Below are 15,427 nucleotides of genomic sequence, written 5' to 3' on the forward strand. Positions count from 1 at the left end.
GCTCCTGTTCGCTGGCGCCCCGCAGCTCTCTTCGGCCCGAGAGCTTAAGTCAGCCGCTAGTTTCTCTTCCCGAGGGTGAGGTTTCCCTGCGGGCTGACTGGGTGAGAGCTTTGTCTCCGCAGCTGCAGAATGATTTGGGCAACGGTGTTGGAGTAGTCCTCTGCCCTCTGTGAAGTTAAGAAACTCGAACACCTCTGATGTTATCTTGCTGAGAGTTTTATTTGCGTTATCTCAACTGGCCGTCTCTAACAGGTAAGTACCACCATCCTCCCCCTTGGCGCGTGTGGAAACCGCAGCTTAGTAAGGTTGATTGACAAGCCCGCGTCCACGCTGCTTCAGGCTTGCGTTCCAGCCAGCCTCGGATTCTGCAGTCCTGAATGTAATCACTGAGCCGCGAAGACAGAGGCGGTCACCTACGGTCTAGGGCATGATTAATAGTAGTTATCTAAAAAGCTCATGAGCCGTGCGCGCCCCCACCCCCAAAAATAGAATGTTAGAGAAGAGATTGGCGCTTTCAGTTTGTGATGACTGATTCCCAGGTTAACCATTGGTAAAACAATCATTTCCTTTTGGAAAAGCAGTTTTGCTTTCTGTTGTGCTAATTTAGTAGCTAGGTGGGGATTGGATGTGATCTCTGTGAATACAATAAACTGAATACACATTCCCTTCCACAACACTCAGCTCTAGAAATTTTCTTTCTTGGTTTCTGTCACCTCATTTCTTACCTCTCTTACTATTCAGGCAACATCAGTGACTGTTCCTTCTTTTCCTACTTTCTTAAAGTACAGATGTTCCCTTACAGTTTTCTTTTTATCCTTTTTTTTCCTCTTTGTATTCTAATTATTCCTTAGTGATTTTTTTATGTGGATTTGATACAGGGATGATACAGAAGATGAAATAGGACCGCTAAGTGATGTAATTCCCAACCTATTCGACAGCTGATACACCGTGTTTTCTAAAATTGAAGAATGAATTCTAGGAGCAACAGAGGTTACAAGTAGAAAACATTTATTGACAGGATTGCTCCTGAAAGGCAGGGGCGGTTCCGAATGGGTAGCAGAGCACCTCATATTTCAGGGGAAGTTTTATAAAGCAAAAACTGTGTGGGTACAATGTGAGTAAACATATGGACAACCAATAAGGTTACAAGGGTAGTCGCTTAGGTAATAGTGATCCAGTGGGGGAACAAGTCTTGTGACACGTGTGCATAGAAAGAACAAAGACTTTTTCTAGAAAATGATGGGTCCAGAGGTCATTGTCACCAACTGAGGTGACTAATGTCTATTTAGACTTCATTAGGCCCGGTGTCTTGTCAGGTCACTTATCTTGTCCTTTGGGGAAGTATGTAGGCCTGGTCATTTAATCTTTATCTTGAGGCCTGGTCTCCAACATATGGGTCTCCTGCTATGGTTTTAAGATGTTTTGGTGTTTTGCGCTGACTCTGTTGAGGGCCCAGCCCTGTCTGACTGCCTATAACTTAGCTGTCCATAATAGATTCAAACATCATGTCTCTGTGCTTTTCTATATCAATATCTGTCCTGATTATTACATTACATTTCTACCTTCCCAATAGAAATTTCTTTATATCTAACCCAAGGATGTCTCAAATGTAAAATGATTGAAATTAATGTGCCAATTATCTTCAGTTTGTCCACAACCTTCATTGCTGATATCCAGTTAGTTGCCAAATTACACAGATTCTACCTCTGCTGTCTTTCATATCACTACCTTTGTACTCCCACTTGTGTTCAGTTGAGCTTTACCTCTTTTGAGAATGACTGCAATCCTTCTATGTGATTTCCAGGACGCCTTTCTCTTAAACATTACTACCACAGTGGCATTCAAGGACATCTGCAAACTCTGAACATTTTGTCTCTCCCTTCTGTACTGCCCTGCCTCATATCCTGTGCAATAACTGCCCTGTGAGGTGTCAAAAGACCGGTGACTATTTTGCCAATAGACCAGGAATGTAGAAAAGGCAAGAGTTTATTTAGATCTGGGTAAACTGTACAGGGGAACAGCAGGTGAGTTCTCAAAAGAGGAAATCACAGTCAAGGTGAGAGATTGGGATTTTTTTGTTTGTTTGTTTTTTAAATAAGAGTTTAGACAAGCACATTATCCAGAGAAAGTCTTTCTGGATCATCCAGCACCCACCGTATCTTTAGAAGAATCTGCATTGTGTTCAAAATTACATGTTTACAATTACAGTTTTGACAGGATCATTTCCTCTGGCTTACAGAGGTTATTTAACTTTAGATAAGGAGGTAATAGGGAGTTGTTCTAGCAAGATGAATCAGGACTCAAATGGAAAACATGGAGGAATGGATGGGGCTTACATCAGAAGGTTTGTTGCTGTCTTATTACTGCCTACCAGAGTGGAATGTCTTTAACCAGAGCTTCTTTCTTAAGAGTTTTAAACCTTTTATTCCATGGGCTGCCACTACAATAACTAAATAATCATCCTGCATGTTTTCTGTACCTTTGTTCATACTGTCCCATCTGCCACACTACCGCCTTTGTCTGTAAAACAGCCACAGTGCATTAAGGCTTGACTCAGATCCCATCTCTGCAAATCCATCTCTTCAGACGTGGCATTGTACATCTCCTGCTATAGATGTTCAGTAAATATTGAGAAATACTAATTATTTTAGTGTTTTCATCTATAAAATGGAAATAAGGTAGTCATTCTATAAATTTAGTCTTTTCTTCTTTTTTTTTTTTTGGTACTGGGGATCGAACTCAGGACCTTGCACTTTCAAGGCAAGTGGTGGAACCACTGAACTAATCCCTGGCTCCATTCTATGTATTTATATGGAACCTATAAAAACACATGAGGTCATTTCTGAACAGTGTTTAATGTTGTCCTTTGTACAAACCTGTAATCCTGCATTAGTTCAAGTGGATCCTCTTTGGCAGCCTTAATGATGAAGTTAGCCAAATAAAGACCTGTGAGTTGATGTTTGCTCTGGCGTAGAGAATATAAGCTAAAGGTCAACACCCGTCACCCATTTTTAAAAACTAAAAGGAAAATAGTAACTTTCAGTTATGTTGAAATGTAGTCAACTCAGTTATTTTGAGTGGATTGTCAGTGTTCTTTTCCTGTCTGAAGTTCCAAGCCTTTATAAGAAGTCCAAATTCACTATTAACTATCATTAAGACAGTCTACTAAAAAAGGAGAATTACCAGCTTTTAATGTTTAGCAGTATCTGCACCTTGTTGGTTTTTTTTTTAAGCAAACGCTTCATTTTTAAGTGTATAATGAGAAGCCAGAACATATTTTTTATTGTCTTGCTAAGTAGTAAGCATCTGTTTCTCCCTACTGAAGTTCAGTTTCTAGCCAACTATTGTGTCCACTTTTTACTGACCTCTACAAAACTATCAAGTAGAAAAGCTGTTGTTGGGCCAGGGTTTTAGCTCAGTGGTTCTGGTGCCTGCCTCGTAAGCGCAAGGACTGGAGTTCGATACCCAATACCCGCCCCCAAAAAAGAAAAGCTGGTGTGGCCTAAAAAGTTTGGAATTTATTTAATTTTCCACCTATGGAAATGAAAGAAAGATATATTTACAAAGTGCATTTTGCTTTTAGCTCCTTAATGGGAACAATATAAATTCTTACCAAATTAACATTGTATAGACATGAGGAATATTTACATCCATTATTTTTTATCTATGATTTTTGTTTTGTTTTGTTTTTTGAGACAGGGTCTCACTATGTAGTTGAGACTGACCTGGAACTCATTATGTAGCCCAGGGTGGTCTCGAACTCACAGCGATCCTCCTGCCTCAGCCTCCCAAGTGCTGGGATTACAGGCATGTGCCACCACGCCCGGCCATTCGTTCATCCATTAGTTTTTAAATGTATACACTAGTGATAAAAAGGATGTGGGAGTTAAGGGAGGGAGTGTTCTGTTAAATGGGGGCAAACACTGGAGGAAAGCAATTGAGAATGACAGACAAGGATTGCTAAGAATTTGGATCAGATTTTAGATGTGTAAAGCCCATTGAAAATGAATAAGAGCCATTTATAAAGTCCTTTAACACACTGAGTTTGTTTACACAGATTTGTGACTCATGTATATATAAACATTCACTTTCCTGCCTGGATGTGCAGAGGTTAGGGAGGGACAGGAGTCATGGCTAGATAACCTAAGGGAAAGACTGCACTTTAACATTATGGCTTAGAAGAAGTCCTTGGAGCCTGAGACCAGCAGAGCAAGACTAGCCACAGTTGCACCTAAATGATTTCTTTTTTTCTTTTTTGCCAAAACATTTACTGATACATTTTAGATATACATAATGATAACATGCATCATAGGAAATTTGTACCTGTACATAATATATTTTCCCACCCCCTCCCTTAATACTACAAATCTAATCACTCCTAAAACTCTAGCATGGAATTTGGTAGTAGTGATTTTGTTGTTGTTCCAGTTGCTTTTTTCATTAGTTGGTAGTATCTGGAATTTACAGAACACCTGTCCTCTTGAGAACTCAGTCTTGCAAACATTAAATCAAGACAGCAACTATTCTATATTCACAACTAGGGACTGAAAGGGGGTATTTTGTGAGAAAAAGTACTCAGTGAATATTGTGGGCTGACTCCCTTTGTGGCTACCATCCAAATTCTAAGAAGAGAGTGAGGATTTCTAATGACATATTATCCCCCAAAGATGTCCCTAGGGCTTCTGTCATGATTTGAGATCGTCAGAATCACTTCCACTTCACTTTATCTTATTTCTCTGATTGGCACCAGCACCAGCTCAAGGGAGAAATCCTCCATTATGCTGCTAAGCTCACTTAACATAACTGGCTTTCTCATCTGGTCAGCATTTTCAGTTTGTGTGTCACAAATAAAGCCAAGTCTTCCTGACTCTTCCTCTGGTCCCTTTTCTAAATCTTCATTTTTGCATCACCAGTATAGTCTCCACTTATCAGTTCAGTGTGACCACAAGGCTTTAAGTCAGCACTTTTCAGTAACATCCTACACAGGTATAATACAGGCCAAGAGTAATAGCTGTGAGCCAACTCTGCTACCTAAAAGCTATATACCCTTAATGTAATTACTATATTTCTTCATGCCTCAATTTTGTGTTTTTTCTCTAAATGTATTGAACAGTTGAGAGTTTTTGTTTTTTACAAGCAGGGCTTTTAGTATTTTAGGTGATAAGCCAGTGTTAGGGAAGATTTGTCATGGTTTAAAAAAATAGCATAAGCATTTCTTACCTTTTTTTGCAGATTAATCAATCTCCTTGTGATGTGTTAAAATCAAGGCATAAATTCCAATTACAAGATTATATAACTTTTGAGAGATGTGGTTTTGAATAATGTTGCCCTCTTAAAATGCACCCTATTTTTCTCGGGATCAGCCAGTGAGGTAAGTGTAGTCACTTTGAACAAGAAAATTTTCTATTGCTAGTCCACTGTTAAAGATTAATAGACTTCATTATTATTATTTGCAGAACTAACTCTAATGCATATTTTCAGTGTCTTCTTAACCCTTCTCCTGGGGATTACATCCAATTTTAATGTCCTATTTGGGTTATTGCAATTCCCTACCCTAGTGTCTATTGATTTTTTTCCTGTTTTTTTTTTTTTTTTTTTTTTTTTTTTTTTCTTTTTTTTTTTTTTTTTTTTTTCCTTCATGTCACTTTATATCATTTCCTTCTGTTGGGCATGTGTGAGCATACTTTGTGTCTACTGCTGAGCATTGAACTTTGAATAAGATGACTTATGTCCTAGCCCTAGATCTGCCATTTGCCACTCTGTGCAAGTTAGTTTCTCTGATATCCATTTTTTTGTTTTGTTTTGTTTTGTTTTTCTCAATTTATGTGGCACACTCCTATAATCCCAGCACTTTGTAAGGCTGAGGTAGAATTGAAATTTCAAGCTCAGTGTGGGCAACTTAGTGAGACCCTGTCTCAAAATATAAAAGGGCTGGAGATATAGCTCTGGGCAGAAGCCTTGGGTTCACTCTTCAGTACAACCAAGGGGCGGGGGAATTCTCTCTGCTTCCCCGCTGCCATAATGTAAGAAGTTCTCTACCATGCCCCTCCTGCCATGCCATACTACCTTGAAGACAGCCAATTATGGAATGAAACCTCCACAAACTATCCTAAACCAGACACTGGAAGTCTCAATGAAAACAGAGCAAAAAAAAAAAAAAAAACTTTCTTGTCTAGTAGAAAGACCTGGAGAAAAGCAGCCATGCAAGACAGAAAAAATTTGATACAGTAACCACTCCATTCCACCAAAACACATGCGCAAACACCATAGTGCTACTCCCCCACTGCTCCAAAGGCTGAATGAAAAGTGTGTGGACCTCCACCTTTGACAGACTTCAGGAAGACATCTCTCCCTATCCTCTACACCTGGGAGATATAGAAGGCAGAATGGAGAACCAAGGTTTTCATCCCTTTTGGTGGTAATAAGCAACTCTTCCCAAAGCTATTAGCTGAGACCAAGCTGGAACCTAGAGCCTTGACTCCACTGGTGGTAAAGAGGCATTGTCTTCTTCCTTGCTGGGGTGTATGCGATGAAGCTTAATGGAGTGAAGAATTTGATGACCTCTTGTTTCCCCTTCATTGGCCAGGGTGAATACAGCAGAGATTCAGTGGATAGCCTACTCAGCTGCCCCAACCCAGGTATAATAAGATCCTCCTTTCCCCAGTGTGTATAGAGGGTGAGCAGAGAAATAAAGACTTCCACCCCCACCTGGCAGTAATGAAGTGGTAACTCTTTCATTCACTGGATTAGTGTGATGAGGAGGGTACTAAATCACAAGATTTAAACAAGGAAGGGCCAGGGATTGAGCTCAGAGGTTCTGCCTCCTGCCTCACAAGTGCAAGGACCAGAGTTCAATCCCTACTAACAACAACAAAAAAAAATTTAAACAAGGCCCTGAGACTTATACAAAGTATCTGTGTTCCAATTGAAAATAATTTGCCATACCAAGAACCCGGAAGATGTCAAACTAAGTGGAATAATGAGCAAATGCCAATATTGAGAAGACATTGAATTATCTGACAAGAATTTTAAAGCAGTCATCATAAAAATTCTTCAAGAATTTACAAATACTCTTGAAACAAGTGAAAAACATGAAGTCTTGGCAAAGAAATAAATCTTGAAATAGAGTAGACCTTTGACTTACGAACTCAATTTGTTCCTGAGGGGTGGTTATAACTCAAGTTGGTCAATAGCCTTCAAAGTCACTTTGCTGTATAATTTTAGGCCACACTTTCTTCTAGGAAGATATCAAGTGTCCTTAGAAATTGGCTAAGGATCTCCCAATCCCACATAGGAAAAGGATGTTATAATATTCCTTCCAGAACTCTTTAAGGGTTAAATCTGTATCTCAGACCATCTGGAAGCACAAGCATTTGGGTCATAACTAAAGACTTTGGTCATAAGTTAAAACTAAAATTGCATTCGTAATTCAAGTTGTTCGTATGTCAGACTGGCTATAACTCAAGGATCTGAATATCACCAAACGGAAATTTTCAATCTAAAAAAATACAATAATCAAAATTGAAATGCTTGATAGATAGGTGCATAGTTAGACAGTAATGGAAAGAATCAATGAATTTGCAGAGACATAACTATAGAAATTATCCAATCTCAACAATGGGAAGAAAATAGCTTAGAAAAGATAGATGAACAGAGCTGGGCATGGTAATCCATGCCTGCGGTCCCATATACTCAAGAGGCCAAGGCAGGAGGATTGACAATTTGGAGCCAGCCTGGGCAACTTAGACCTTGTCTTTAAAAAAAAAAAAAAAAAGTTAATAGAGTTGAAACTGGCGGGACCTTTTTCTTTTTTTTTCACTCCCAGAAGTAGAGAGAAGGGTGAGCTGAAAAGTACTTGAAGAAATAATAACTAACATTTTCCAAAAACTGGCAAAAACCATACATTTAGAGATGGAAAAAGTGTAGCAAACCTCAAATGGGATAAACCCAAACAAATTCATGTTAAGACAAACTAGTCAAATTTCTGAAAAATAAAGTCTTAAAAGAAGCGAGTCAGAGATGACAATTTACCTACAGGAAAAGACAATCCCAATGACAGTGTCTTTCTAAAACCACGAAGGCCAGAAGAATGACAAAACATGTTTCAAGTGCTGAGAACAATCTACATCCAGCAAAAATGTATGAATAAAGAAGTCAAGGGACTTTTAAAAGCTGCTTTTGCTGAAAGCACTGACTCCATTTGGGCCTGCAGATAGATGTAACTACAAACAAGATAAGTTTGGCATTTCTGCCTTCCTGTTGTTTCCTGACTCTTTTCTCTTTTAAATTTGGGGTCAGATTCTTGCCCAACTCTGCATATAGACAGTAATCATTTAAGGAGTGTTAAACTGATAATACTGACGATACAAGTTTGACTAGACCTAATTTCATCCAGTCTCTCTGCTGTCCTTCAACACTGAAGGCACCAAGATAAAAGTAAGATTATTTTCAAGTTTTACAGGGACATCATAATCAACAGATTTCAACCACCAGCTTTTACTTTTGTGTGTGTGTGAGGGGTTTGTTTGTTTGTTTGTGTGGGGTAGTACTGGGGGTTGATCCCAGGGCTTTTACACTGAGCTACATCATCATCCCTTTTTATTTTTAATTTTGAGACAGTCTTGCTAAATTGCCCAGGGTGGGCTTGAATTTGCAGCCCTCCTGCCTCAGCCTCTGAGTGCTGATATTACAGCCATATACCACCATGCAACCACTAGTTTTTATAGCATCATATAGACCCGCTAAGTGGTCCCTAGAAGTCTTCAGTCACTGCCTTAAACCTGAAGCAGAATGCAGTCACTGACCCACCTAACTCTTGTTTTTCTCCTCTGGCCTATTTTCTCTAAGTCGTTTCTTTTCCCAGCTTATCTCAAGCTCTAAGAAATACAAGCCTTGTAGGCAGTCATCTTCCCTCACACTGACATGATCCTGTAGAAACAGATTTGAGATACTGATAAACTAAACCCCAGTTTGACTAAGAGTGCCTGACTCTGCATATTTTGTCTTGTACTATAGTACTTCCACTATATAATACTGGAGCTGCTGTCAGTGCCTTGAATACAGGTTTCTTAGGAGGTCAGTAGACCTACTAGAGTTTGGTATGACTACATCAAAAGTAAATTCTTTTCAGTTTCACTTACATACATGCACACATACACACATACAAAAGACCAGAGGTTCCACAAGTGGTTTAAAAGGGGAAATAACTGTTAGTTGAATCATGTTTATTTTAGTAAATAGTTATAGGAGGTGGGTGAAAATTATCCCTAACCACTTAATAACAAGTTAACAAACCAATCTTATGCTCATTTTTGTCTCATATTTATTAAACATTTGTTATCAAGCAAAGACAAGGTACTACATTCCTCCTATTCTGAATTTGATTAAATCCCAGCACTGTCCTTTCAGATTCTGCAACCATGACCTTGCATGGAAGATTCATTGGAGCAGCCAGAACAAAGCATCAGGCAACGGGAAGTCCAGCTCTTTGCTACTTGTTCATGCAAGGGTGGAAGAGTCTTAAATATTTCAGCCAGTTCACATATCTTGGGAATCAGTAATAGTATCAACGAGAGCGCAGCATTTGAATCCTGAAGGTGATTTCTGGACTCTGGAAGTTGCAGGGCCTAAGAGGGTATCAGAACATATATAGTAATGTTGCCTCAAAAGAGAGTTGAGAATTCCCAGGCACGAAGTAGAACTTCACAAGTTAGGAATACCTTTCAAACCAATCTCTCAGCCTGGAAAGTAAAACAGAAACCAAGTGACGCAAAGACCATCTTGAAACAAAATCCAGTGGAAGCTCATGAACATACAGATGATCAAGCTGAAGACACTCTCCAAATAGCAGTGGGATACTGTGAGAAAGGTCCCATTAAAACTTCATGCAGTAAAGATAAAATTTTGGAAAAACACTTGAAAACTGTGGAAAATGTAGCTTGGAAAAATGGGTTGGCTCCAGAAGCAATAGACATTTTACTGAATGTGGCACTCAGTGGCAAATTTGGAAATGCTATAAACACACGGATATTGAAGTGTATGGTTCCAACAACTTTAATATCAGGAAATTCTGTGGTTAAAGCAGTCTCCTGGCTCTGTGTTGGCAAGTGTTCTGGTAGCATCAAGGTACTTTTTTATCGTTGGTTGATTGTAATGTTTGACTTCATTGATCATAAGGAACAAATTAACTTGCTTTATGGCTTCTTTTTTGCTTCCTTGCAAGATGGTGCACTGTGTCCTTATGTCTGCCACTTGTTATATTTGCTCACCAAAAAAGAAAGTGTCAAACCATTTCGTGTGAGAAAACTGCTTGATCTTCAGGCCAAAATGGGAATGCAGCCACATCTCCAGGCTTTGTTGTCACTATATAAGCTCTTCGTTCCTACTTTGATTTCTGTATCTTTGCCTATAAGGAAGAAGATCTACTTTAAGAACTCAGGAGATCTGTGGAATTCAGCTGTATTTGCTGTGAGACTTAGAAACAAGGGACTTTTTTCAGAACCTCTAAGATTGACATTACGGCCAACTAATTCCCATCCTTTAAAAAGAAAATGGAACTCTCACTCATTTATACCAGTACTAAATTCTAGTAGCTCCAGTAACGGATGTGGAAAAAAAGAGATGAGTCTTTCTGATTGTCTCAGTTGCGATAGATCACTTCCATTAGAAAGGCTTCAGAGCTTCCCTCTACTCTTACAAAATATTGATCGCTTAGAGCTGCCTTCTCAGATGGGTTCAGTGCTAAACAACTCTCTGCTACTTCACTATATTAACTGTGTTGGAGATGAGTCACTCTTACTGAGACTCTACCACTGGTTGAATCAGACATTACAAGAAGAATGTATTTGGTATAAAGTAAATAGTTATGAACACAGAACAGAGTTTACCAACTTGCTGGACACCATCACCAGGGCAGAGTGCTTCTTACAAGAGGGGTTTTATTCTTGTGAAGCTTTCCTGTATAAGAGCATTCCTTTCTGGGATGGCCTCTCTTGTCGGTCACAGATCCTTCAGCTTGTGAGCTGGATTCCTTTTAGTAGCTTCTCTGAAATGAAGCCACTACTTTTTGACCATCTAGCACAGCTCTTCTTTACATCAACCATTTATTTCAAATGTAGTGTTCTTCAGAGTCTGAAAGAGTTACTACAGAATTGGCTGTTGTGGCTTTCTATGGACAGCCACAGGAAGCCTATGATGGGCAGTCCTCTACAGACAACTTTGGGTGGATCCATGAACTCAGTGTCTAAACTGATTCACTATGTAGGATGGCTGTCCTCTACTGCAATGCGCTTAGAGAGCCACAGTACTTTCCTACTGCACTTTATTTTGGATTTCTATGAGAAGGTATGTGACATATATATAAATCATGACCTTCCATTAGTGGTGTTGTTTCCTCCTGGGATCTTCTACTCTTCACTTCTCAGCCTGGATACCAGTATCTTGAACCAGCTTTCTTGTATTATGCACAGGTATCATAAAAATTTTACTGCTGCAAAGAAGAATGAATTGGTACAAAAAACAAAATCAGAGTTCAGTTTCAGCACCAAGACTTGTCAAGAGTTTAATCACTATTTGACAACTATGGTTGGTTGCCTGTGGACATCCAAACCATTTGAGAAAGGAATATATATTGATCCCATAATCCTAGAAAAAACTGGAGCAGCAAAGTATAAAAATAGCTTAAATTTAGTCCATCACCCTTGTCTGTTGAGCTATGCTGCTTCCTTTTTGCTACAGGAAGGCCCAGAAGAAAAAACAGTAAACATGAGCTCTATTCAGGGGAAGAAATGGAACTGGTATTTGGACTATTTCTTTTCAGAAGGATTCCAGGGCTTGAAATTTTTCATAAGAAGTAGTATTCATTCTGTCCCTTGATCAGAAAGTATAACCATAATGATGAACATTAAATAATGACACCTCAAATAAATAGCATGCTAGACTAACCTTTTCCTTGTTGCTGGAAAGGCCAACTACCTCAACTTAGTTGATTTTCTACTTGGATTCACTAACACAAGTATAGACTGGGACTGGGGATTTGGCTTAGTGGTTCTGCTGCCTGCCTCACAGTTTGATCCCCAGTACAAAAAAAAAAAAAAAGATAGACTGGATGTCTGACCATGGTTTAGGAGAACCATGGTGTGGCTAACTTAATTTTTTTCAGGAATTAGATTTTTAGCCTACATGTGAAAAATCACCATTTCTTCATCAGGCTCTGCATTCCACCAGATTATACATGAAGAGACCCATATGCTTTGTGGTGGGATTTTTTTTTTTTTACATTTTTGTGTACTATAAGCTGCTTTGGTGGAAGACAGCAGATAATACAGAGTGGTAGCTAATTTGCTGACCTATTCATCAAAATATTCTGCTTCCTCAGTGAAAGCTCTATAGATACTGACATTTTTCTTAATGAGCAGTACCAACACTAAATTAATAGACGATAATGCACATGACTAGGATCCTGAAGTAGCTGATAGCTTGTTAGGTCTTTACTGATAGCATTTTAATGGGGGAAGGAAGGAGAGAATTATAGGGTTAATCAAGATATTTCTGTTAATGCTGATTTGATTTCATGGAACTGCTCTATTTGTGTGTGTGTGTGTAATACATATATGTGCTTGTATTTAGTTTTTAAATAAATTTTACTATGAAATTTTGTTTCAGTGCTACTGAATAAAATTCATAGCATTTAGTAAAATTCATATTATTTGAAGGGGAAAAAATGAGTACCTGTTTCTTAACATCCATTATTGATACTATTAATGTCAACAGTGAAAATTCATTTTTTGATATCTTGTACATAAAATAGAATGATCTTTGTCATTAAGATTGCCTGATGAGACCACTAGTTGCCATCCTGGAATATGAGTTTCTGATTAGGACAACTGCACCTTGAATGTTAATCCATTCATAACATGTTGTCTATGTTGAAGAATTCAAGCATAATACATAATATTTATGAAGAATATACTATAAGATACTTTCCTTTACATGAGAATTCTTATCCTTGTTTTATAGAAGTAGAAAATTAAGCTCAGAGATTTTAGATCACTTTCCACAGGGAAGAGGATTTCCTGTGTCATGGCACCAAAGTCAGAAACCTTTGTGTGTTGCTGAGAGGTGTCTGCTGATTAAGCCTGAGTGTCTTTCTGACTTCTACTGACTTCTATTGGAAAGACCTTAGGATACTCTCAAGCCAAGAAATGGTGGCAGTGACCTTTGAGGATGTAGCTCTGTACTTCACAGTAGGGTAGACTTTGCTAAATCCTTCTCCAAAGAAGTTCCACATAGATGTGATGCAGGATGCCTTTAGGAATCTGGGTGCTGTGGGGGAAAAATGCGAGGACCAGCAATTTGAAGATAAATGCAAAAATTCCAGGAGAAATCTAAGAAGTCAATAGGTAGAAAGATACTATCAATATAAAATAAGGAACCAATGTGAACTCCAGGTCCTAATGTGAACATGAAACCTCCTGGTTTAAAACTAGGGGAAAGCCTTATGTATAGAGAAATCCTGATGAGTCTTTATTTCTAAATGTGTCTATCGCAGCTCACAATCAACTCAAACCACATTAGTATCAGCAATTTGGAGAGATAATGTATAAATGTGAGGAACATAAGGAAATCTGTAATTATTTCCAATGCTTTCTGAATCATGAACAAACACTGCAGCAAAACCTTATGAATATAAGCAGTATGGGAAATCCTTTATTTCTTCCAATTACATTCAGATACATTAAAAAACTCACACTGGAGAGAAACCTTTTATATGTAAGAAATATGGGAACCCTTTGCTAAAAAAAAAGATAGTTTTATAAACATGAAAGAATTCATGGGAGAGAAACACTGTATGTAAGAAGTGTGGGAAAGCCTTCAGTACTTGTAGTGATTCTAAAGTACATGAAAGAATTTACACTAGAGAGAAACCCTATGTAAGCAATGTGGGAATGCCTTCACAAAGAAGAATTCACTTCTGAGACATAAAATAATTTACACTGGGGGAAGACCCTATATATTTCAGCAGTGTAAGAATCTCAGAGATTCATGTCATAAAGAATGCATAGTGAGGAGAATCTCTCTGTGTAACCATTGTAGAAAGGGCCTTAGTTCTTCCCACTACCTTTAAATACGCAAAAGAACTCAAACTGGAGAGAAACCCTATATATGCAGTCAATGTGGGAAAGCCTTCACTTCTTCCTGTTGCTTCAAAATACATGAACTCACACTGGAGAGAAACCTTACATATGTAAGCAATGTGGGAAAGCCTATGCTCATTATGCTTACTTCCATAGACGTGAAAGAAGTTACACTGTGGAGAAACACTGTATATCTACAATACGGAGGGCTGAGGATTTAGCTCAGTGGTTCTGCTGTCTGCTTCGCAAGTGCAAGGTCCCAAATGTGATCCCTGGAACGACAACAACAAAAAAAATGTGGACTCTGTAACATTAACAAATTCAATAAAAAGTAAATAATATGGAAAAAATGTGGAAAAGGGTTCACTAATAAGTTTACTTTGTAAACCTAAAAGAATTCACAGTGGGGAAAACCCTACATGTTTAACCTATGTGGGAAAGCCTTTACGCAATTCCTTTCAGAAGTAAAAGAAGTAATAGTGGAGAGAAAGCACTAAAAAAATGTGGAAAAGTTTTCAATTCTTCCAGTTGCCTTCAAATACGTGAAAATGTTCACATTGGACAGAAACCCTATACATGTAAGCACTATGAAAAAGTTGTTGGTCAGGTCAGTATCTTTCAGAGACATGAAACTGGAAAGTAAGTATAAATATCAAATATGGACATGTTCTTTATCATAGGACATTTCTTCACATGAATTTACATAGAGACAACAATGTACATATTATAGGAATACTTTTTTGTTGCAAAAGAACACAGTGTAATGAGAAACCTTCAATAGAAGAGATACACAAGACTACGTAACTGCATATTATGAACAGTGTTTATAATTGTGAATACTATAAGAAAGATCTGTTGTAGTTTTCAAAATTCTGTGACAATTCTTTAGCATAAACCTATAGAAGCAATATGAAAAGCTTGGTGTATACTCTTTGTAGAATGATTCAGTAAATACATTACCTGACTAACATGTCCTATTGTATAAATGTGTTTATTAGTAGTGCATTCTTAAGTACATTTCTGGATAATGTGTTTCTTTTTTTTTTTTTTATTGAGTTTATTGGTACATTTAGGGATACAGTACAGTTACATTCATTGTTGGGATCATGTACCTTTACATGGCAAGTCTTGATTCTCATTTTTTTCCCCTTACCTCTGCCCTCCCTTCACCCCCTCCTCCCCTCCCCATCTACAAACACTTTATTTTCATCTTTTCATTCTCTCACATTTTTTTCTTTTCCCTTTTTGTTCTTCCCCTACGTATCACACCTTCCCTACACCTTTAGCTCCTT

At 38.3% G+C, this 15,427-nt stretch overlaps 1 protein-coding gene across 2 annotated transcripts; it reads left to right on the top strand.

The window, feature by feature from the left end:
* The first annotated feature begins 10 nt into the window (after positions 1 to 10).
* On the top strand, positions 11 to 14,411 carry LOC104867399 (centromere protein I-like). 2 transcript variants are annotated; one of them, XM_010631732.3, is made up of 4 exons: positions 11 to 252; positions 5,233 to 5,371; positions 9,409 to 11,343; positions 14,292 to 14,411. In XM_010631732.3, the coding sequence occupies exons 3-4, from the start codon at positions 9,655 to 9,657 to the stop codon at positions 14,295 to 14,297; spliced, it is 1,695 nt and encodes a 564-aa protein (XP_010630034.1). In that variant the 5' UTR covers positions 11 to 252; positions 5,233 to 5,371; positions 9,409 to 9,654; the 3' UTR covers positions 14,298 to 14,411. The 2 variants fall into 2 exon arrangements, with proteins under 2 accessions (XP_010630034.1, XP_010630031.1); XM_010631729.2 differs by lacking the exon at positions 14,292 to 14,411 and having other exon boundaries at positions 9,409 to 12,585.
* Positions 14,412 to 15,427: the final 1,016 nt, after the last annotated feature.

Source organism: Fukomys damarensis, unplaced genomic scaffold (genome assembly GCF_012274545.1).
Source record: "Fukomys damarensis isolate Sample0158 unplaced genomic scaffold, DMR_v1.0_HiC HiC_scaffold_11, whole genome shotgun sequence".
Taxonomy (NCBI): domain Eukaryota; kingdom Metazoa; phylum Chordata; class Mammalia; order Rodentia; family Bathyergidae; genus Fukomys; species Fukomys damarensis.

Coding starts and splice junctions, on each gene's coding strand:
- LOC104867399 (XM_010631729.2), top strand. CDS start 9,655: ATGTTGCCTCAAAAGAGAGTTGAGAATTCCCAGGCACGAAGTAGAACT.